We start from the raw sequence: 21,615 nt of genomic DNA, 5'->3' as shown, positions 1-21,615 counted from the left end.
CTTGGCGGTTGGACTCAGTGTAAGGTGTTCTGGTTCACCAACAGATCTGAATGATGTGAAGAGAGGAGTCATAGCACTGAACAGGGTGGTGTGGCGAAGGGCTGAGAACACAGGCTCCTAGGGCTGAAAGGATAGAGTCTAAATCTTCACTTCTCTGTCCTGCACAGTAGTCTTGGGCATGTCACTTAACCCCCTCTGAGCCTCACCTGTTTGCTCATCTGTAAAATGGAGATGAATGAAAGCCCTCTCCTTAGAATGCTATAAAAGAGAAATATACATACTTGTCAGTGTATGTATGACTGGGGGGTCAAGCAGGGAGAACACTTCCCTTCTGAGCATGAAGGTATGGAGGAAGGAGGAAGCTGAGGGTATGGGACGAGCTTTCAATCATTGAGAGAGGGGCTGGGGTTCAGAGAGGAGAGAGGTTGAGAGTGACCCAGCAATTTCCTCCATTGTGGGTGAAAGCTGGAAGCTCAACAGTGCGCTGGCTGGCTGGGCAACTTGTCCCCAGGTCAGAGGTGGGTCCAGGGACAAATCAACAAAAGTCATCAGGATATGATCAAGTCCAAGGGAGTAGGTGTCCAGCCAGGAACAAAATGGAAAGTGCGGGGAAGGAAGAGGATGGAGAGGAGCCCCGTCAATGACAGGGTTTGACAGGCGTGTCAACAAATGGTACCTTGGACAGCGCCCCCATCTTGAAGGCTGGGTGTGTTGAGGTTAGCTCTCTCTGGGGTAAAATGGGCCTTGGGGGCCATGCCCAGGGCCTGCTTCTGTCGGCTGTTGAGAATCTGGTTTCAGGGAATGCACATGGTTCTCTGACTCTGTCCCTGACTCCCTAGTCGGACCTTCAAAGACCAAGGCCTTCAGTCCAATGAGCCACTAAGAGCCAACTCAAACCCGACCAGAAGCCCTTTCCCCAGGGGCAGCAATTCTGTGAGGCCAATTTGTCATTTCCACAGGAAGTACAGGAGTCCAGCTTTGAGTCCCACAGAATAAGACGGCCCTTTTGGCTGCACTTTTATTATCTGTTCAAGGGTCTGCTTGCTGCAAAACCCCTCTTCTGCTTGCTTCTGCTAAAGACCTACATGACACGCTTCTGAGTTACCTCATGATGAATCAAGTTTTCTCAGTCCCAGTACTACTGACATTTTGGATGGGATTCTTCCTTATTGTCAGAGGCTCTCCTGTGCATTGTAGGACATTTAGCCTCATCCCTGACCTCTAACCACTATATGCCAATAGCATTCTCCCTTTACTCCAGCTGGCTGTGAACCAAAAATATCTCCAGGCATTGCCAAATGTCCCCTGGGGGGTGGGGGAAGAGTGGGTTGAAAAACCACTGCAATGAACCCAACCTGCAATGATCCCTAGGACAAAATCAGACTCTCCTGGTGAAGCTGGTCTGGTTGTTGATCAGACTACCCTTATCTAAAAGACCTTTTATTTTTGCTTTGCCTGCCAGGAAGCTCAGAAAGCTGACTTTGGTATTCATTTCCACGTAGCTCTGGTTGCTGAAAAATGCGTGTTCCTGCCTGCTTCTAGGAGTGGTTTAAAGCAACACAGACACAAGATGAAAAGTGATGTATGAGTTCTAAGGAGGCAGATTTCCACACAAATTGAAGCATTTTCTAACAATGGAACTGACTATCCCTGGGATGGGTTGCTAGGAAAGAATGGGAGTTTCACTAGAAATATTTTCAGTACAGAAAGATACTTCATCATGATTTGGGAGGTATTTTATGGATGTATGTCTACCCCTCCTCATATTCCACTCACCCTTCCGCACACCAAAAAAAAAAAAAAAAAAAAAAAAAAGGCATTTCATATCGACTACAAAAACCCAAAAGGCTTATAAAACAAGATGAATAAAGTAGGATTGAACATGGGAGAACAGGTTACTTTTTATAGGAAAACACGGAGCAGCAGAATTCAGACCTGCCACTTACCTTTCTGTCCTTGGGCAAGTGATGTCATGCTCTGCCCATCACTTTCCTTGCACGTAAAATGGAGTTGACAATAGTTCTTCCTTCATAAAGTGGATATGAGGTTTAAATAAAATGCATGTGTACCATTCTTAGAACAGGGTCTAGCATTTAGCTTCAGCTTGATGACAGGTGCCCATGTTTTTTAAATGTCTTGAACCATTTTTGTTGCAAGTGACAGAAACCCGGCTAACTCTAAATCAAGTAGAGAAAAGGATTTTATTGATTTTGTTACAAAGAAAACCACAGGCCCAGAATGGTGTTACTTGGGTCAGGCTAAGTTAGCGGACCAAGGGTTAGTACCTAACCTAAATGCAGTTTCAAACTCCCCTAGAAATGTAAACCTTCATTTACCAATCGGGAATTTTTTGATAAGCACCAATAAAGTAACCTGTTACATGGGCTTCTCCTTGGACAGAAGATGAGGTAATTCACCTAATATCCCCTACCTTTCCATAAGGGAAAGTGACTTTGCCTAGAACAATCCTTTTCTTTTGCCTATAACTTTCTTGCCCTAACCCCCTTCCTATAAAAACCTTCCAGTTTGTACAACTCCTCCTTGTACAACAGCCCCTCTCTGTGTTAGGAGGGATGCTATCCGATTCATGTATCTTTTTAAGATTTTATTTGAGAGAGCGAGAGCGCACGAGTGAACAAGGGGTTGGGGAGGGCAGAGTGAGAGGGAAAAGCAGGCTCCACGCTGAGCAGGGAGCCCATCGTTAGACTTGATCCCAGGATCCCGGGATTGTGACCTGAGCTGAAGGCAGATACTTAACCGACTGAGCCACCCAGGCATCCCCAAGAGTCATTAATAAAGCCAATTAGATCTTCACATTTATTTGGGTAAATTTTGTTTTTTATAACTCAGATACAAGAAAATCTGAAGTCTACCCCGCCATCTTGCAATCATGTAACCTTCCAAGCGGTGGCAAAAAAGGATGCTAGCCATCCAAATCCTTTTTTTTTTTTTAATTTTATTTATTTATTTGACCGAGAGAGATCACAAGTAGGGAGAGAGGCAGGCAGAGAGAGAGGGGGAGGCTCGCTCCCTGCTGAGCAGAAAGCCCCACATGGGGCTCAATCCCAGGACCCTGAGACCATGACCTGAGCTAAAGGCAGAGGCTTAACCCACTGAGCCACCCAAGTGCCCCCTAAATCCTCTTGATTCAAGCCTCAAAGGAAGGAGAGGGTCTTGCCCCCAACTCCTCCTCATTGAACTTATAAGACACTCTGATTAGCCCACTTAAGTCACATGCCTACCCGTGAACCAATCATTGTGCCCAGAGGGATAGAATGCTGATTGGATGGCCCAGCTCACAAACCCACCCCTGGATGATTAGGTTCTCCCAAAGCTCACCAGGATCTTTGATCCTGGAGCCCAACCTTGCTGGACACTGTCTCCTAGCAACAGATCTGTGTCTGCCCATCTTAGCATCTCTATTGCCCCAGGTTACAATCTGGAGGATGGAAAGATAGCTAATAGGTTCTTCCTATTAGAGGGTAATATACTTGGAGGGTAATTATACTTTTATAGACACGGAGTATTCAGTGTTAACGGGGGGAGGGGCATCAAGTCCCCCCTGGTTCTCAGATAATCCCAGTCTTATCTCCCACCTCATTACTAATTTCCTCTTCTAGCTTGGAGCAGAGAATTCAGCTGTGGCAATCTCAACAAATCAAGCAGATGCTGGTCTCTGCTGCAAGAAGTAAACAGAGGCAGCTTGTGTCTGTCTAGGGAGACCTTGATGAAAGCGCCTATTTCAACATCCTGATATTTTTCTCCAAAGCCCCTCAAACCACAGTCTCAAAAAACATGTGGTTAGAGTCCCAAGGTAAAACAGGCAAGATTTTTTTTTAAAAAAGGTTTTATTTATTTGGGAGCGCCCAGGTGACTCAGTGGGTTAAAACCTCTGTCTTCAGCTCAGATCATGATCTCAGGGTCCTGAGATCAAGCCCCACATCAGGCTTTCTGCTCGGCAGGACCCTGCTTCCCCCTCTCTGTCTGCCTCTATGCCTAGTTGTGATCTCTCTCTCTCTCTCTGTGTCAAATAAATAAAATCTTAAAAAAAAAGAATTTATTTGTTTGAAAGAGAGAGGGAGAAGGGGGAGGAGCAGAGGGAGAGGGACACGCAGACTCTGATGCAGGGCTCAATCTCAGGACCCTGAGATCATGACCTGAGCTGAAACTAAGAGTCAGGCGCTTAACATTAACTGACTGAGCCACCCAGGCACCCCCAAGTTGGCAAGATTTTAATCAGGGGGAAAAAAAAAGATTTTAATCAGCTTATTTTTCTTCCACATAACAACGATTGCTTGTTTCTCGAGGAAGGTTCTTCTTTTTTTTTTTTTTTTTTTTAAATTTTATTTATTAATTTGACAGAGAAATCACAGGTAGACGGAGAGGCAGCCAGAGAGAGAGAGAGGGAAGCAGGCTCCCTGATGAGCAGAGAGCCCGATGCGGGACTCGATCCCAGGACTTTGAGATCATGACCTGAGCCGAAGGCAGCGGCTTAACCCACTGAGCCACCCAGGCGCCCCGAGGAAGGTTCTTCTCAGGGCAGATTATATGCACTGTGTAAATCTAGGCAGTCCCATTCACTTTGTAGTGAATGTATGTGTCTGTGGTGGCTCTGCCCCTCTACCTCACCTTTGCTCTGCCAATTCCAGTTTTAGGTTACTTCCCTCAATATCCTTCCCTTTCCGGGCACTAATTCTAAATTAGTGAAGAGTGTTATCGACTCAAGGGACAGAAACCCACTAAAGCCAGCCTAATGCCCAGGAAATTTGTTGGCTCATGGATTGGAAAGAATGAGGGCCCCTGGCCTCAGGTATGGCTGGATCCAGGAGCTCAGCCAATACAGACAGAACTTTCTCTTCAACTCTCACCTGTACATCCTGGCGTATATCCAGACTGGCTTCAGTCTGCAGACTGTGCTTCCTGACAACTGGGGAAGGGGACTGCTGGTAGGATGAAGGCCTGTATACAGCTTATGATCCCAGAGGAAGAATGAGACGTCCTGTCCTCCAACCTAATTATTGTGACCAGGAGATGGGGTTCTGTGACTGCTATGTTTAGACTGAGTGATACTGGGGGGCTGTGTTAGATTGGCATAGTGGAGAAGCATCCACAAATGGAAAGCAAGGTGCTGATAGAGATACTCAGGGGTCGGGGCACCTGGGTGGCTCATTCGGGTTAAACTACTGACTCTTGATTTCAGCTCAGGTTATGATCCCAGGGTCATGAGATGGAGCCCAGCATCAAGCCCTGTGTAGGGCTCTGCACACAGTGGGGAGTCTGCCTGAGATTCTCTCTCTCTCCCTCTGTCCCCACCCCACCCCACACCCCTCTCTAAAATAATAAATAAATAAATCTTAAAAAAAAAAAAAAGATACTTAGCAGACGGAAACAACAGCTGTCATTACAAGCATTATTTGTTATGGGACCTTCCAGGAGGTGGCAGTTTGAGGAACTAGTGGCATAATCCAACTTCAGTCTCCCATCTCTCAGATCTGCTGTGGGCGCTTCCGTAGCAAGGTGGAAAGCCAGTTTCAGACCTTGTGTTCAACACAGGTCTAGAAGGTTCAGGAAAGAAGAGAGAAGACACCTGGAAGTCTGATTTGCTTGAGGCTATGTTCAAGGATAGGTGGTGTCAAAATTCACCGAAGACCCTTGGAAATACAGCTGTGGCCAAAAAAGTTTTTTTCAGCTTGCTAAAAGGGAAGCTCATATACCAGAAGCCATGGGTGCCTCCATAGGAGGGTGTTGGGGGACAGGAGGGCACCTGATAGCATTCACGCATGTGGAGCAGGGTGGGGGGAGTTTTAAGGAGTGTTAAAGAGAGGAGAAGCAATTCGAGGTTGGTGCTGTTGGGAAGCTGGGAGCGGATTGGTAACCGGGTATTTGGATGATTTTTATCTCGGGAGTGGGAGGATTGAAGTGGAGCTGTCATTGGTAAAAAGCAACAGTCATCACGTTAGTCCGGGACAGGAGGGTGTGTGTTCTTTTTTGTGGTCGCAGAGTGTCCTTGTCTCTGGCCTGGTTCAGACGTGGTCACAGAGCGGCCTTGTGTGATCATTGTTTATATTCTGTGACTGTTGTTTATGCTCAGTGAAGAACATCACGGCCCAGCTGCCAGCTGCCGGGGCTGGCTTTCACTCCCTCTTTTCAAGGATCTCTGTCTCCAGGTAAAGTCTGCCCAGAGTCCTTCCCCACTGTGGCCTAGGTCTCTCCAGAGATCATCACGCCCGTGGGCATCAGACACAGGGAGTTCACCAGTGACAGCAGTGAGTGACCTATCAGCCGGGTAGGAGGAGGAAAACACTCAGGGACAGGGCTCCCAAGCCTTTTCCTTGGGGAGTCTTATAGGGAGTCCCTGGACTGAGCAAAAATGAACAACTTCGTCAATTGCAGGCCTTCTCAGAGCCTTGGCTTCATTTATGTGCCCCGCCAGTCTGCCAGAGAATAGAAGTTTGGTGCTTTCTGAACAAAGATAGAGTCAGAGACATGGGCACGAGGCAGAGACAGAGACCGAGGAGGGCAGAAACAGAGAGACAGAGACGCAGAGGCAGGAAAAGTGACAGGAACGGAGGTAGAGAGACTGACACAGGGAGAGCCGCAGAAAGAGAGGGACAGAGAGACAGAGAGAACAGAGCTAGGCGCCAGAGGGGAGCAGAGGCGCAGAGAGACAGGGGCAGGGAGAGACCACGGCAGGGGCCGAAGCGGGCGGGGGCCCGACGGGGACTAGGGGGGCCGAGGCGGGCCGGGCCGAGGCGGGCGGAGGGCAGCGCGGGAGGGCGCCGCGCAGACAAAGGCGCGGCCAGGGCGGCCAGGCCGGGACAAAGGCTGGCCCGGGGGGCGGGGGTTAGCGATGGCGACGGCCGCGGCGGGCGCGGGCGAACTACAAGTCCCAGCAGCTCCCGCTGCGGCCCTCGGCCGGCCCCTCTCGCTCCCCGGGAGCGCCTGGCGGGGCCGCTGGGCCGAGGGGGCCGCCGGCGGGGCTGGCGGGCGGGGGGCTTCCTGCGGGCCCCGGGGGCGCGGCGGGCCGGGCAGGGGCGAGGGGCGCCGGGTGAGTGTCCCCGCGAGCGGGCCGGGCGGGCGGGGGCCGGGGCCGGGGCCGGGGCGGGGGCGGGCGCGGGGCGCGGCCCGGGGCGACCTCTGTCCGCCTCCCCACCTTCCCGGCCCGCGCGCCGCCAGCCTGGCCCGGGAGAGCGGGGTCGCGGGCGTGTGGGGAGGGGGCCCCCTGCGGCCCGCGGGCCTAGCGCGCCCTTTCCGCTGCCGTGGCCCCGGGGGAGGGCCCAGCCTGAGCTGGGCGCCTGAAATCGGGAGGTATGGGGGGGGCACCCCTCAGCTGTGGGCTCGGGAGCTCAGGACAACCCCTCCCTGGAGGCGATCCAGACCCTCTCCATCCGAAGAACCCTGGAGGACCCCTAAGTATTGTTCTCCCCACCCTCCAGCCTCCTAAGGTCGGGAGTTCAGGAGGCCCTTCCTCAGGAGGGCGATCGGGGTTCCCTCTGATCCCCCAGCGAGCCCTGTTATTGTTCCCCTTCCTCTCCAGTTTTGGGGTCCAGAGTTCTGGAAGCCCCTTCCCAGGAGGTGATCCAGAGGTCCACCTGGCTCCCCCCCCCCCCCCAGGAACTCAGTTCTCCTCCCCATTCCAACGAAAAGATGGGAACTTGGAAGGCCCCTTCCTCCGGAGGCAATCTAAAGGTCCCCCTATCCCCCAGAAACCCAGGCATTGTTTCCCCCCACCCTCCAGATGTGGCGTCTGGGTTGAGGAGGTGATGGAAGAACACCCTCTCCATTTGCTTAGCCACTTCCAGCTGCGGGGTTGTGGTTTTCCATGTCCCTCTCCCCAGGAGAGCCAGAGCCCCCCCCCCATCCCTCCCTCCAGGAGCAGATGTGTTTGCTCCCCAGCCCGCAGCCATGGGGTGGGTAGCTCAAGACATCACCTCCCCATCGGGTAGTCCTGAGCTCCCTCTGCTTCCCAGAAGGGCTCCCAGTTATTGTTCCTCTATCCTGCTTCCAATCTCCAGGTATGGGGCTGGAATTCAGGATCTTTTCTCCAGGAGGGAACCAAAAAAGTGTCCGGACACCCATCGCCATACCTCAGCCTTGGGATCAGTTAGTTATTCAAGAATCTCCCTTTCCTAGGAGATGACCCGGGATCCCCCCAGTAACCCAAGAGGGGCCCTAAGTCTTATTTTTGCTGCCCCCCAGCCCAGCTAGGGGTTAGAATTCAGGATCTGCTATCCAACTGGTGAAACAGGTATAACACCTGTCCCTACTACCCTGGCTATGGGATCCATGGGTCTCCCTGTGCCCCAGTGGGTCCCGCTTTAACCCCCTCCTCTAGCTTTAGGAACTGGCATTTGGGTACACAAGTGTTTTGACAGTCACTCCCACCCTGAACTGTGAAGTGTGGCATTCGAGTCCCTCTTCCCCAGCAGGCGCGCCAGAGGTGCCCCTGCCCTCCCCCACTGATGCAAGGGGAGTACCAGCTGTCGTTCGCCCCCAGCTCATACTCCAGATATAAGCTTCAGGGCTCAGGATGCATCCAGAGATTGCCCTTACTACTAGGGAACCCCCAAATATGTCACCCCCAACTCTGGGACTGGAATTCGAGCCATGGACTTAGGAGCGAGCACAGGAACCCAGGCCCTTGCCCTCTTCCCCAGTCAAGCGGGTAGGAACCCTGGGCTCTCTCTCCTCCACAGGACCCAAGCTTCCCACGGGAGGAGGAGCCCAACATGGAGAGAGGGGCAGAGCCCTGGAGCTGGGCACTGGACACCTCTAGTGCCGGGTCCCATGACTTCCATCCAGGTGTGGTGCTGAGACATGAAAGTTGCCCCCACCCTTGCCCCCGCTCCATGTCCCAGCAGGGTCCCTCTTCTCCCTGCCCTGGCTGGAGCGCATCACGGGTCTCCCTGCAATCTGAGACAAGAGAAGGATCTGTGTGTGTATTGAGGAGTGGATCCTGGGCCATGGCCCCTCTCACCTCCCTGCCCAGACTCCAAAAGCGATCCCCGGGCCTCCAGAACCTACCTCCACCCACCTCTGTCCTCACCCTGCAGATCCTGCCCCAGAAGCAGCCAGCACTTCCACACCAGGGATGCGGCGCTCAGTCCTGGTCAGGAACCCGGGCCACAGAGGTCCAAGGCCTGCTTATGAAGAGCTTGACTCCGACTCAGAGGACCTGGACCCCAATCCTGAAGAGCTGGATGCAGTCTGCGAAGACCCAGAGCCTGACCCAGAAGACCTCAACACTGTCTCCGAAGATGCGGACCCCAGCTACGAAGATCTGGGGCCCGTCTCTGAGGACCTGGACCCCGACGCCGAAGCTCCGACCTCCATCTCAGCTGCCCGGGACTCGGATCCCCAAGATCTCCACCCCATGGCTTCAAGTTTCGACCTTGATCCAGATGTCATTGGCCCTGTGCCCCTGGTTCTTGACCCTAACAACGACACCCTCAGCCCCACCGAATCCCCAGACGTGGATCCCCTCGCATCCAGCCTCACTGCCACTCCCGAGGTCCTGGCCCCCAGCCCTGCGGTGCTCCCTGCACCCGCCAGCCCTCCCCGGCCCTTCTCCTGCCCCGACTGCGGGCGAGCCTTCCGCCGTAGCTCGGGGCTGAGCCAGCACCGCCGTACCCACAGCGGCGAGAAGCCCTACCGCTGCCCCGACTGCGGCAAGTCGTTCAGCCACGGCGCCACGCTGGCCCAGCACCGCGGCATCCACACAGGCGCGCGGCCCTACCAGTGCGCCGCCTGCGGCAAGGCCTTCGGCTGGCGCTCGACGCTGCTGAAGCACCGCAGCAGCCACAGTGGCGAGAAGCCGCACCACTGCCCGGTGTGCGGCAAGGCGTTCGGGCACGGCTCGCTGCTGGCGCAGCACCTGCGCACGCACGGCGGGCCGCGGCCGCACAAGTGCCCCGTGTGCGCCAAGGGCTTCGGGCAGGGTTCGGCGCTGCTGAAGCACCTGCGCACGCACACCGGCGAGCGGCCCTACCCGTGCCCGCAGTGCGGCAAGGCCTTCGGCCAGAGCTCGGCACTGCTGCAGCACCAGCGCACGCACACGGCCGAGCGCCCTTACCGCTGTCCCCACTGCGGGAAGGCCTTCGGCCAGAGCTCCAACCTGCAGCACCACCTGCGCATCCACACCGGAGAGCGGCCCTACGCCTGTCCCCACTGCTCCAAGGCCTTCGGCCAGAGCTCCGCGCTGCTGCAGCACCTGCACGTGCACTCCGGGGAGCGCCCTTACCGCTGCCAGCTCTGTGGCAAGGCCTTTGGCCAAGCGTCCAGCCTCACCAAGCACAAGCGGGTGCACGAGGGCGCCGCCGCCGCTGCCGCCGCAGCTGCTGCAGCCGCCGCCGCCGCCGCGGGCCTTGGCCTCAGTCCTGCCTCCATGTTGAGGCCAGGGCAGGTCTCCCTCCTGGGTCCTGATGCTGTCTCTGTTCTTGGCTCCGGCCTGGGCCTCAGCCCTGGCCCCAGCTCCAGCCTGGGCTCTGAACCAAGCTCCGTGCTGGGCTCCCTTCCTGATCCTGGCCCCAAAGCTCTCTCTGGCTCCGAATCTACCCCCACCCCTGATTCTGTCAAATCTTCTGACCCTAAGCCTGTTCCCAACGCCAATCCTGACCTGGTGGCCAGCCCTGAGCACGGATCTGGTCCCAGCTCTGACCAGGATCCCGCCCCCAGCCCCGAGCCCAACCCTGAATCTCACCCTGAGCCCTGCTCTCCCACCCACAACACTGTCAGTCCAGCCCTCCCTACTGGCGAGAGTCCCGAGTGGGTGCAGGAGCAAGGGGCTCTGCTGGGGCCGGATGGCTGAAGTGGACGCCGACACTCACGGGGGCCCTGGGGAAGTTGTGTGTCATGCAATTTAGTAAAATCCTCCCACTGCCTCCCGGCTCTGTGTTGTGTGCCTTGCCTCTTTCTCTTTTTCCTCCCTAATGCATGGCCCCTTCCTCAGAAGTTGGGAGGGTGTGGCCTATGCCAGCCATAGCTGGAAACCCAATGTCCCTGCTCCCCGCTAATCCTCCAGGCTTCCCAGTTCCCCGACAAGGTCTCACACTGGTCCCTCCCTGCAGTTGCCCCTCTGCTTCCCCAGACCTGGCCACCCTAGTCATGGACAGACTTCATTGCCAGGTGGTTTGAACAGGATCCTTTTCCTTTGGCCTTTCTTTGAGTGGTGGAATTTCTGGCATTTTCACAGTCTAGTGGGCTGATAATGGAGGCTGATATGAGACCCTGAAGGCACCCTACCCGATCTGTTCACATAACCTACCCTTATCCTTCACAGCCCAGGTTATGGGCACAGCACTGGACGGAAGAGGTTGCCTGTCTATGTGTTGAACGTAAATCTGCCGATTGGTGGGGTCTCAGCCGGGAACTAGACAAGCATGGCCTTCACAGAACTCACAGATGCCAAATTCAGGAACATTTAAGAAGTAGTTACAGGGTGTAGTTCATTCTTTTTTTTTCTTTTTAAGATTTAAAAAAATTTTTCATGTGAGAGAGAGAGGCAGAAGCAGGGGAGGGAGAAGCAGGCTTCCTGCAGAGCAGGGAGCCTCATGCAGGACTCTATCCCAGGATCCTGGGATCGTGACCTGAACCCAAGGCACACGCTTAACCAACCGAGTCACCCAGGCACCCCGGTAGAGTTTATTCTAAGAAAAGTATAACAAGACATTTCCCCCCAAACATCAGACAGGTAACGGTGAGGAGGTAGCAAGGTTTCGGGGAGACACATCTCACGCAACAGCGTGAATGCTCAGTCACCATGCTCATGGTCCACAAAAGGATTAAGACCTCTGATTTGGGGGAGGGGGGCTGCTTTCCTGAGGAAGGAATCCATAATCCCAATAACCACTACTTTAATCATCAGTACTGTTTGTCCAGCCTTGTGCAGCACTCTTGCATTTCATGCTCTTGAGTTTTCTCCTTTAATTCAACAGCTCCAAGAGGCACATAACTATGACCAAGTATCCCCCTTTTGCAAATGAGTAAACAGGCACGTGGAGTTTAAGAACTTCTTTGGAAGATGTAGAAGTGGCAGTTGGCCAGGCTTAGATTTCATCTAAACTGTCTGTTCGCCAGAGTTTGGTTCTTAACCAGTATCCTTCAAAGCAAGAGTGCAAAGGCCCTGGGGCTGTTGAGTGAGAAGCCTGGGGAGATGGGGGCTGGAACAGAGGGACCTGGTAGACTGAGGTCAGAATTCCCTTGTCATCCCAGAACAATGGGAAGACATCAGCAGGTTGTGGCAGAGGACTTATGGAAAATGCTTCTGGCTACTGCCTGGAGAGTGTAAGGGGAGAGAGTCAGGAGTGGGAGCCTCAGGTCAGGGAGGAGGTTGCTGCACTGGTGCAGGCCAGGAATGCTGGGGACTCTGAGCTGAGGCCTATAGGAGTGGGTATAAGTGGTCCTATTTGGGACATACTTAGGAAATGAAATAGGATTTGCTGACGGTTCAGATGAGAGGAGCAATAGCGGAAAGAGAAACCACCGGGTTTCTGGGAGGATGGAGAGGCAGCCATGAGACAGGACATATGGTCATCACCGGACTCTGTGGAGGGTAAGGGGTGAAGCACTGAATATGGAACTCAAGAATGTGGCACAGGGCACTCTCATAGCCAGCCCATCCCCCAGCACATTGAGCGCCCGTCGGCGTTAGGACCTCAAGGCCACCCTTCGCCCGCAAGAAGCCAGTTGAGGCACGCACGCATGCGTACGGCGGCAGCGGGGGCTGTCGTGGCGCAGGGGGCGGGATAGGATCCGGTCACGTGCACTGGGGGCGGGGGAGAAAGAGCGCTCTGGTCACGTGATCGCGGCGGGCATCAGCTGACCCGAGAGGGTTTGAAGCGGCACCGCGAGGGAGCGAGGCCGCAGCAGCAGGGGCGGCGGGCGCTCGGACCCCGGCTGCCCCGCCGCGCCCCGCCCCGGCATGGCAGCCCCCGTGGGCCGGCGGGGCTCAGGTGAGGGCGCGCGCGGCCCCTCGGGACCCCGAACGCGGGCGGGTGGCCAGCTCCGCCGACCTGGGGCGGCGGAGCTCCCGGTTTCCTTTGCCTAAACTCCAGTGTCGCCCTCTCGGTGGAGATTAGGACAGATGGCTCCTAGACCCTGCGCGGCCGGGGGGCGCCCGCTCCTCCGTCCCTGGAGTGGCGGGACTCTTGTGTGCTCTCTCCGGACCTAGGTTCTGCTCAGAGTTCCTAAACTCGGGCAGCGGATCGGCCGCCAGCTTCTCCAGCTCCGGCCCGGGAGGTTCCCGGGGTTTGCGTTCTGAGCGTAGTTCCGATGGCTGGCTCTGCTGAACACGGCGGGCACCAGCTTCTCCAACCCTCACGTGAAACTCCCAGGATTCCTTTCCCTGATTCTTGAGGCCGTGCTCAGCTTCTATAAACTCAGATGGGGGTCTGGGGGGATTTCCTCCTTGAGCCCAGACGCCGAACTCGATCTCGTGGAGTGGGAGCTCGGCTTTCTTGAACTCAGGCGGTGGATACCCAGCCTCCGGTCTCCTCGGCCTCTGCTTCTCATGGGGGAGCCTGGGGGTAGACTCTTCGTGTTGGTCTTCCCTTCTTGAGCTAGCTGGAGATACCTGAAAGCAGTCCCTGCTGGTAGGATCTGGGATGGGTTAACTGAGATCCCAGCTAGTGAGATGGACCCGCTCTCTGGCTTCCCATCCAACTATCTTGTAAACAAGCACAACAGCATCCAAGCTCCAAAGGGACCGGTCAGGAGCTGGCCCTCCCTGCAGGACAGGTTCTGACAGTGCTCCCATTTGTCCTGGCAGCTGTGTCAGGCAGGCGGCCCGCCAGGTCCTGGAAAGAAGCAGGGTTGCCTGGGTCAGGGTGGTGGGGGTGTGTCAGGGACGCTCCTGGGCTGCTGTAACCAGCTGTGACCCCAGCGGTTAATGAAACCTTGGACTTTTCTCTTAGGTTGTTCAGAAGTGAAGAGAATAAGCAGTGCTTAGAATAGACTCTATTTGCTGAAGAATTACTGGGACTTGGGGGGTGAACTGAGGCTTCTGTCTGCTTTATCGGATTACATTCAGAGAACGCCTTTCAGAGTTTCAATCTCAGGGTAGACTTTCAAGATTTTATTTTATTTTATAGATTTTATTTATTTATTTGACAAAGACACAGCCAGAGAGGGAACCCAAGCAGGGGGAGTGGGAGAGGGAGAAGCAGGCCTCCTGCTGATCAGGGGGCCCGATGTGGGGCTCGATCCTAGGACCCTGGGATCATGACATGAGCCAAAGGCAGACTTTTAATGACTGAGCCACCCAGGCAACCCTTAAGATTTTATCTTTAAGTGATCTCTACACCCGCCGTAGGGTTTGAGATCGAGAGTCACATGCCTTGTCCCACTGAACCAGTCAGGCACCTGCCCCCGGCAGATGTTTTTTGTTCCCACTTTCCTTCCTTCCTTCCTTCCTTCCTTCCTTCCTTTCTTTCTTTCAGACTTTATTTATTTATTTGACAGAGAGAGACGTCACAAGCAGGCAGAGAGGCAGGCAGAGAGCGGGGGAAGCAGGCTCCCCGATGAGGAGAGAGCCCTATTCGGGGCGCAATCCTAGGACTCTGGGATTACCACCGGAGCTGAGGGCAGAGGCTTGACCCACTGAGCCACCCAGGCGCCCCTGTTTCCACTTTTCAAATGAGAAGATGGAGGCTTTGAAAGATAACCAGGATCTGCCAACTGGGAAGTGGCAGGTCTGGGATTTGGTTGGAGAGCTGTGAGAGTTCCAGAAGCTGGTGCCCTCCGTGAAGATGCTATATTAGCTGGTGAGCTAGCAGACAGGCAGTGTGGTAATAACACCCATTGGTGTGCAGTGAGTCTTTAGCAGACGTGTTCTGTTATTGTTACTGTTGTCATTCTCCCCTTCTCTGGGCCCGTGGCTTGTGAGAGTGTCAGCTGGCTGGGCCAGGTCATGATGAGTGGAAAAGTCCTTCTTTGGGTGTTTGACCAGAAAAAACTGGAATGTGGTTGAGCTCCATGCTCCTGCCTGGAGGCTGGAGTTGGGAAGAGCCAGTGGAAGCAATTCCTTTTCTTCCCACAAATCCACAACCGGAACAATGATGGAAGTTCGGACATTCTTACCGCAAGCCAGCCCCTGTGATAAATGTCTTGTAAGTGTCCAGTGCTCAGCTTCCTGGTGAGAGGTGTTATAGCTCCATTCTGCAGATGAGAAGGCCAAGGCTCAGAGGCAGAGGTCCCTGCCGGAACCAGTGATGAGCAGGGCCAGGAATCGGCTCACGCCCTCTTGAGCCCCAAATCCGAATTTATAATCTCTGAGCAGGACTGCTTAGGTCTATCCACAAAATGTTGCAGATCTCCTGGGTTTTCTGAGATCTCTCCAAGGTCTTTGGCTGGCACGGTGGGACCTCTTTGCCCTATTGGCAGGTGAGCCTGCCTGGGGCTGGTCCCCACCACCATCCCCCATTCCCACAGAGACCGAGCGGCTCCTGAGCCCCAGTCCTGGGTATGGCACCCGGGCCGGGGCCTCCCCCACCCCTCCGGAAGAGGAGGACCTCCGCCGCCGGCTCAAGTACTTCTTCATGAGTCCCTGTGACAAATTTCGGGCCAAAGGCCGCAAGCCCTTCAAGCTCATGCTGCAAGTCGTGAAGATATTGGTGGTCACCGTGCAGGTGAGCCTGGCAAGGGCCCCAGCAGAACACCACCTGCGGCCGGTGCTGCTCCTAAGGGAGAGTCCTGGTGTCCAAGCCTGGCCCTGACCCCGCAATAATGGGGTGATCAGTCAGGAAGCCCTCTTAAGATCGTGCTGGGGACGGCTCTTTGTAACCTCACAGATCCTCTCTGAGGTCCTGGCAATTGCTGTTGCTATCATTTTATATGTGAGCCAGCTGAAGCTCAGAGACGTTAAGGGATGTGTCCAAAGTCACACAGCCACCAAGCATGGGGAGCTTGCACTGGAACCCAGACAGTCTGATGCCATGTTGACTCTCAGACCTGACTCAGTGGCTGAGCAGGTAGTTGCTGCCCCCCATCCCAGGCCCTGTGGTGGCCTTTGGAGACCCCATGATGAATCAGACCCAGCCCCTTGCCCTAAGGAGCCTCTGGTCCGGTGCTGTGATTCAGGGTATGTTAAAATACTTCTAATTTCCTCTCCCTAAGAGAGCACAACACTGGTACTCACCCTGTAGGTTTGGGTTCAGCACAGAACGTGGCCCCTGGTAAACATCAGGGAGCATAGGCCTCTGTCGTCATGAGATACCTGAGCACCCGCTCACCTACTCACGGTGGGCATTCCTCGTGGCCAGCCTTGTCAGTCCCCGCTCCCCCCACCAGCTCATCCTGTTCGGGCTCAGCAACCAGCTGGCAGTGACGTTTCGGGAGGAGAACACCATTGCCTTCCGCCACCTCTTCCTGCTGGGCTACTCGGATGGGGCGGACGACACTTTCGCGGCCTACACGCGGGAGCAGCTCTACCAGGCCATCTTCCACGCCGTGGACCAGGTGCGGGCAACCGGGGGCAGGCGGGCGGGCCACCAGGGGGGGAGTGGGCAGGGCTGACAGACCCGCCCTTTCTCTGCCCACAGTACCTCCTGCTCCCTGATGTGTCGCTTGGCCGGTATGCCTATGTGCGAGGCGGGGGTGGCCCCTGGGCCAACGGCTCGGCCCTGGCCCTCTGCCAGCAGTACTACCACCGAGGCCACGTGGACCCAGCCAACGACACCTTTGACATCGATCCCATGGTTGTCACTGGTGAGTAGGCAGGCCAGGGCACTGCTGCTGGTAGTACCGCTGCTGGAATTAAAATCCCACTGGAAAATGGGGTTGTCCTGATCATTAATAATTTGATGTTTGCAGCATCTTTGGTGGAATGCTTGGTGTGCAGAAAAGTGCAATGTTGTGTTCTAACATCGTTTGTTCACTGAGCATTTGGGGGCCCACTGGGTGTCAGGCCCTAGGGCCTGTGCAGGGGGTGAGACAAACTGGGCCCGCTCCAGGGGAGACCGTGGGGAACAAAGGACAAACGTTAAGTTCACAGCGGGAAGGGAAGGAGGGAAGGGGGCTGCCGGGGACTCTGGGGAGACCTGCCTGTGCCTCTCCCGCCCCCAGTGTCCCTTCCCTGACTCCCTGTCCTCAGACTGCATCCGGGTGGACCCCCCCGAGAGACCCCTTGTGCCCCCCAGTGATGATCTCTCCCTCTCGGACGGCAGCGCCAGTTACAAGAACCTCACGCTCAAATTTCACAAGTACTGCCTGATGGAGGGGGCCTCCAGGGCTGGGCCGAGGGTTGGGGGCCAGGCATCCTTGGCCGCCCCACCACGGGCGGGGACAGAGGAAAACCATGCTGATGCCTCTGTGTGAGCATTTCCTCTTTGAGCTGCAGAGTCAGCGTGGGGCAGCAGCACTGCTGGTGGCGGGGGCGGAGGGCAGGGGTGGCAGGAGCGACCGGCAGAGCCCCCTTCCTCACTGGAGCCTCCCTGCCAGGCTGATCAACGTCACCATCCGCTTCCAGCTGAAGACCATCAATCTCCAAAGCCTGATCAACAATGAAATTCCCGACTGCTACACCTTCAGTGTCCTGGTAAGCCCAGTGTCCGGGACAAGGGTGGCAGGCCCGCCAGTGAGAGGGGCTGCCCGCAGGACCCCTTGGCCAGGGGCGATTTGGGGGGTAATAAGGGATTTGGGGCCAGGTGGACCGTCCATCATGCGGGCCTGGGAGCCTAGGTCCGCCAAGGTTTACTCTGGCTCCTCCTGCCCCGCCACACCCCTGCAGATCACTTTTGACAATAAGGCGCACAGTGGGCGTATCCCCATCAGCCTGGAGACACAGGCCCATATCCAGGAGTGTAAGCATCCCAGCGTCTTCAGGCATGGTGAGCCCCCAACCCCCACACCCATGTTAGCAGAGGCCCTGAGCTGCCCGGGGATTCCCCCAAGCCCCAGACCAGCACAGACCCAGTTCCTGACTCCCCCAAGTAACCTGTTCGCCCATGGAGTAGCCACAACCAGTCCCACAGACCCCTAGGCCTGGCCTGGCCCCATCCCCAGTCTCCCAGGGCCTCAGGCCATGCCCCGTCCTACCCAAGTCCTCCCCCGACAGGAGACAACAGCTTCCGGCTCCTGTTCGACGTGGTCGTGATTCTCACCTGTTCCTTCTCCTTCCTGCTGTGCGCCCGCTCGCTGCTCCGTGGCTTTCTGCTGCAGAACGTGAGTGCTGCCTCCAGGGTCACACCCGTGTGTCTGAGCCAGCCTCGCCCAGCTCGGGGGCCCATAAGGGCCCAGGGGGATGGAGAGGGTCCCTCGCTGGGCCCGGCCGGCCCTCACCCCACCTGCCTCCTTGCAGGAGTTTGTTGGGTTCATGTGGCGGCAGCGGGGACGGGTCATCAGCCTCTGGGATCGGCTGGAATTTGTCAACGGCTGGTACATCCTGCTGGTCACCAGCGATGTGCTCACCATCTCGGGCACCATCATGAAGATAGGCATAGAAGCCAAGGTGGGTCCTGGTCCCTCATACCGCCCTCTCCACCCCTCCCGCACCTGTCTGGGGCCGTAGCCCGCAGGAAGGGCCAAGCCAGGTGGGGGTGACGCTGCTTCTGCCCCTAGAACCTGGCGAGCTACGACGTCTGCAGCATTCTCCTGGGCACCTCCACGCTGCTCGTCTGGGTCGGCGTCATCCGCTATCTGACCTTCTTCCATAAGTACAACGTAAGCTTCGTGTGTGCAGGCTGGACCCTCCAGGCGGTGGCCACGTGCTCCCCAAGTCTCACTGTCCTCCCCTGGGTAGATTCATACACCTGTGGCCGTCGCCAGCCTCTACAGATGGCCTGTCACAAGCCTCTTGCCCACACTGGCCCACCCAGACGTGCCTGTCCCTAGAGCCAAAGCAGAACCATGGGACTCCAGCTGAGTCCAGCAGAGTGGGGGTGGGGAATGGTCAGGCCCTGCCTGCTCCCCCCCCCCCCCGCCTGATTCACAAGGTCAGTAGACGTTGTGGCCACACCCACACGGACCCCCCCCCCCCCAATCTGCCTACCACAGATTCTCATTGCCACACTGCGGGTGGCCCTGCCCAGCGTCATGCGTTTCTGCTGCTGTGTGGCTGTCATCTACCTGGGCTATTGCTTCTGTGGCTGGATTGTGCTGGGGCCCTACCATGTGAAGGTACGGGCTGTCCGGGCCGTGGTGCCTATGACCGACAGTCAACGCGTTCCCGTCTCCCCCTCTCCAAGCCCAGCGCTGAACGCTCTGAGCCCTGGTCTAACACTGAACGGTCCACCTGGACCCCTGGCACCTTACCAGGAGGTCTCCGGCAGTCCTGCCCGTTGTTCCCTCTGACTCCCCCGCCCCATGACCCCACCCCAGCCCCAGCCCCCCGTTGCACCCACGGTCCGTCTGACCCCACAACCCCACTGCCCGGCTGGTAGTTCCGCTCGCTGTCCATGGTGTCGGAGTGCCTGTTCTCGCTCATCAACGGGGACGACATGTTCGTGACGTTCGCCGCGATGCAGGCTCAGCAGGGCCGCAGCAGCCTCGTCTGGCTCTTCTCCCAGCTCTACCTCTACTCCTTCATCAGCCTCTTCATCTACATGGTGCTTAGCCTCTTCATCGCGCTCATCACTGGCGCCTACGACACCATCAAGGTCAGCGCCGGCCCGCATGCCTCCCCCCACCTGTCTCCATGGAGGGCCAAGCCTCACGGATATACAGCCCTGAACCTTGGGCTCCGGGTCCCTTGGAGTTGGCCCCGGCAGGGTCTCAGGGGGCATGAGGCAGGGCGAGGAGGGAAAGATCCGGGGAGAGAAGGTGGGAGACTGAAAAGCCGGAAGGGGCGAGTGGGGCGTGCTGACCACAGCTGCCACATTCTCAGTTTTATCAAGGTAGGGCTGTGGCCAGGTCGGGTTCCCTTGTCTTTTACCGACAGGGAAACCAGGGTGTACCGTTTTAGTGACTTGCCTGAGGTCAGCTGCTAAGGGGTAGAGCCAGATGCAACCCAGGACTGTGTGATTCCGGAATCCCGAATCCTATACATGTCCTGTACTGTGGCCTGGGTGGGAGCTCTTTGGGTCCAGGGAGTGGTGGTGGCCCGCACGCTGCAGGCGTCAGAGGAGAGAGGTGTTGGAGTAGAATGTGAGGGTGGCAAGTACACACGATTCTTTTGCAAATGTGTGTTTGAGGGCCCTGGGCTGGGTATCTGGGAAATGTGGTATATACAGACGATGTCAGACCAGTAGGCAAGATGGGTGATCTGTGAACAGAAGTGTGATGACCAATTCGTGAGAGGGGTGAAGGTTACAGAGGGATCCCCTGCTTTAGACTGGTATTGGGGTGAGTCCAGGAAAGTCTAGAATGTGCCAATACTGGTCCTAGCCACATGTGACTGTTCAAATATTGACTTGAATTGAAATGAAACACAATTCCATATTCAGTTTCTCCTCACACCATTCACCTGTCAAGTGCGCAAAGGTTTATACAGCTAGTGACTACCAGATCAGATGGCACAGATAGCAAACTCTCCTGTATCAGAAACTTCTGGATTGAGAGTCCAGGAGAGAGCATGAGGGAGAAGGAACAGCCGAAGGCCGGTAGCCAGAAAGGACTTGGGGATGAGATGATGGCTTCTCTACAGGTTGGGAGGGGTGAAGGCTCTGCTGAAAGCCAGGGTTCTGCTGCGGAGGCAGACACGTACCCCCAAGCCTGGATACAGTCATCCCACAGATACACTTCTGTCACTCTGGCCCAAGGAGTCTTGGCTCTTGCTCTAGCACCTAAACGTCACACGTGTGTATCAGCCTTGGATATACAGGCCCAGACCTTGTTCCTGCCGTGTGTGCCCACTCAGTAGATGTTCCCTTCCAGGCCCCCAGCTTGTGTCAGGTACGGCTCTGGGTGCTGAAGCAGCAGCAGAGGGCACCAACTGACCAAGATGCGGGATGTGCACATTTTCGGGGGCCAGGGAATGTCTCCCCGGGAAGCAAACCCGGAGGAATGACAGGTGGAGGGACTTCGGGTGCTTAGGTGTGGTGGAGGTGGGGAACTTGGTTGGTGGCGAGTCACAGGGAGGAGATCCCGGTGGCTAGCTGGCTGGCGAGGAGGTGGGGGGGTGCAGAGAGCAGACCTCAAAGGGGCCACCCCGCATTTGTTCCCCAGCACCCCGGAGGTGCTGGCGCGGAGGAGAGCGAGCTCCAGGCCTACATCGCGCAGTGCCAGGACAGCCCCACCTCCGGCAAGTTCCGCCGCGGGAGCGGCTCCGCCTGCAGCCTCCTCTGCTGCTGCGGCAGGTGCGAGCTGGGGATTGGGGTCCGGGGACAGGGAGCCTGCCTGAGGGAACTGGTCCCTTCCGCCCTGCCTGGCAGGCTGACACGGCCTCTCCCCCAGGGACGCCTCGGAGGAGCATTCGCTGCTGGTGAATTGAGTCGGAGCCGCTACTGCTACTGGACACTAGCCCTCCGACTGCGGAGACTCACGCTTATTTATTTGTAGGGTTTGCTTTTAAGGACCGGTTCCCTCCAGCGCCCTGAGGACCTGGGCCAGTCGGGTCGGACGCGGGTGGGGACGGGCGGGGTGGGTGTTAAATAAACGGGAAAATAAATGTGTCTTCATTTGTAGCGGGAGGGGCGTTCTCCGCGCGGGTCGGTTTCGGCTCCTTTAAGGCGTCGTCAAACAGCG

At 56.4% G+C, this 21,615-nt stretch overlaps 2 protein-coding genes and 1 non-coding gene across 10 annotated transcripts; 2 read left to right on the top strand and 1 right to left on the bottom strand.

Annotated features, from left to right (window-relative positions):
* The first annotated feature begins 6,068 nt into the window (after positions 1 to 6,068).
* ZNF358 (zinc finger protein 358) lies at positions 6,069 to 10,889 on the top strand. Of its 6 annotated transcripts, none has more exons than XM_032309764.1 (3): positions 6,069 to 6,167; positions 8,697 to 8,802; positions 9,054 to 10,889. In XM_032309764.1, exons 1-3 carry the CDS (start codon positions 6,084 to 6,086, stop codon positions 10,805 to 10,807), a joined length of 1,944 nt encoding a protein of 647 aa, XP_032165655.1. In that variant the 5' UTR covers positions 6,069 to 6,083; the 3' UTR covers positions 10,808 to 10,889. The 6 variants fall into 6 exon arrangements, with proteins under 6 accessions (XP_032165655.1, XP_032165678.1, XP_032165654.1 ...); XM_032309763.1 differs by lacking the exon at positions 6,069 to 6,167 and adding an exon at positions 6,836 to 7,048; XM_032309768.1 differs by lacking the exon at positions 6,069 to 6,167 and adding an exon at positions 7,156 to 8,248.
* A 790-nt stretch (positions 10,890 to 11,679) lies between these two features.
* Positions 11,680 to 11,781, bottom strand: LOC116581869. The gene has a single exon (XR_004282276.1). It is a non-coding gene; the product is annotated as a small nucleolar RNA U13 (small nucleolar RNA).
* A 1,005-nt stretch (positions 11,782 to 12,786) lies between these two features.
* On the top strand, positions 12,787 to 21,538 carry MCOLN1 (mucolipin 1). Of its 3 annotated transcripts, XM_032309808.1 has the most exons (15): positions 12,788 to 12,950; positions 15,427 to 15,623; positions 16,285 to 16,452; positions 16,536 to 16,701; positions 17,087 to 17,195; positions 17,434 to 17,530; positions 17,723 to 17,822; positions 18,050 to 18,156; positions 18,293 to 18,442; positions 18,553 to 18,654; positions 18,988 to 19,110; positions 19,374 to 19,589; positions 20,739 to 20,823; positions 21,097 to 21,227; positions 21,325 to 21,538. In XM_032309808.1, exons 1-15 carry the CDS (start codon positions 12,920 to 12,922, stop codon positions 21,427 to 21,429), a joined length of 1,887 nt encoding a protein of 628 aa, XP_032165699.1. In that variant the 5' UTR covers positions 12,788 to 12,919; the 3' UTR covers positions 21,430 to 21,538. The 3 variants fall into 3 exon arrangements, with proteins under 3 accessions (XP_032165689.1, XP_032165699.1, XP_032165706.1); XM_032309815.1 differs by lacking the exon at positions 20,739 to 20,823 and having other exon boundaries at positions 12,789 to 12,950; XM_032309798.1 differs by lacking the exons at positions 20,739 to 20,823; positions 21,097 to 21,227; positions 21,325 to 21,538 and having other exon boundaries at positions 12,787 to 12,950; positions 19,374 to 20,554.
* The last annotated feature ends 77 nt before the right edge of the window (positions 21,539 to 21,615 follow it).

Source organism: Mustela erminea, chromosome 1 (genome assembly GCF_009829155.1).
Source record: "Mustela erminea isolate mMusErm1 chromosome 1, mMusErm1.Pri, whole genome shotgun sequence".
In the NCBI taxonomy this organism is placed as follows: domain Eukaryota; kingdom Metazoa; phylum Chordata; class Mammalia; order Carnivora; family Mustelidae; genus Mustela; species Mustela erminea.
The sequence above is the reverse complement of the archived record's forward strand: the minus strand, read 5'-3'. Positions and strand labels throughout refer to the sequence as shown.

Excerpts from the sequence above, each read along its gene's own strand:
- ZNF358 (XM_032309763.1), top strand. The coding sequence starts at position 6,851 with ATGGCGACGGCCGCGGCGGGCGCGGGCGAACTACAAGTCCCAGCAGCT. Across the intron at positions 7,049-8,696 it reads GCAGGGGCGAGGGGCGCCGG|GACCCAAGCTTCCCACGGGA; the intron begins GTGAGTGTCCCC and ends TCTCCTCCACAG. Across the intron at positions 8,803-9,053 it reads GTCCCATGACTTCCATCCAG|ATCCTGCCCCAGAAGCAGCC; the intron begins GTGTGGTGCTGA and ends CTCACCCTGCAG.
- MCOLN1 (XM_032309798.1), top strand. The coding sequence starts at position 12,920 with ATGGCAGCCCCCGTGGGCCGGCGGGGCTCAG. Across the intron at positions 12,951-15,426 it reads CGTGGGCCGGCGGGGCTCAG|AGACCGAGCGGCTCCTGAGC; the intron begins GTGAGGGCGCGC and ends CCATTCCCACAG. Across the intron at positions 16,453-16,535 it reads TCTTCCACGCCGTGGACCAG|TACCTCCTGCTCCCTGATGT; the intron begins GTGCGGGCAACC and ends CTCTGCCCACAG.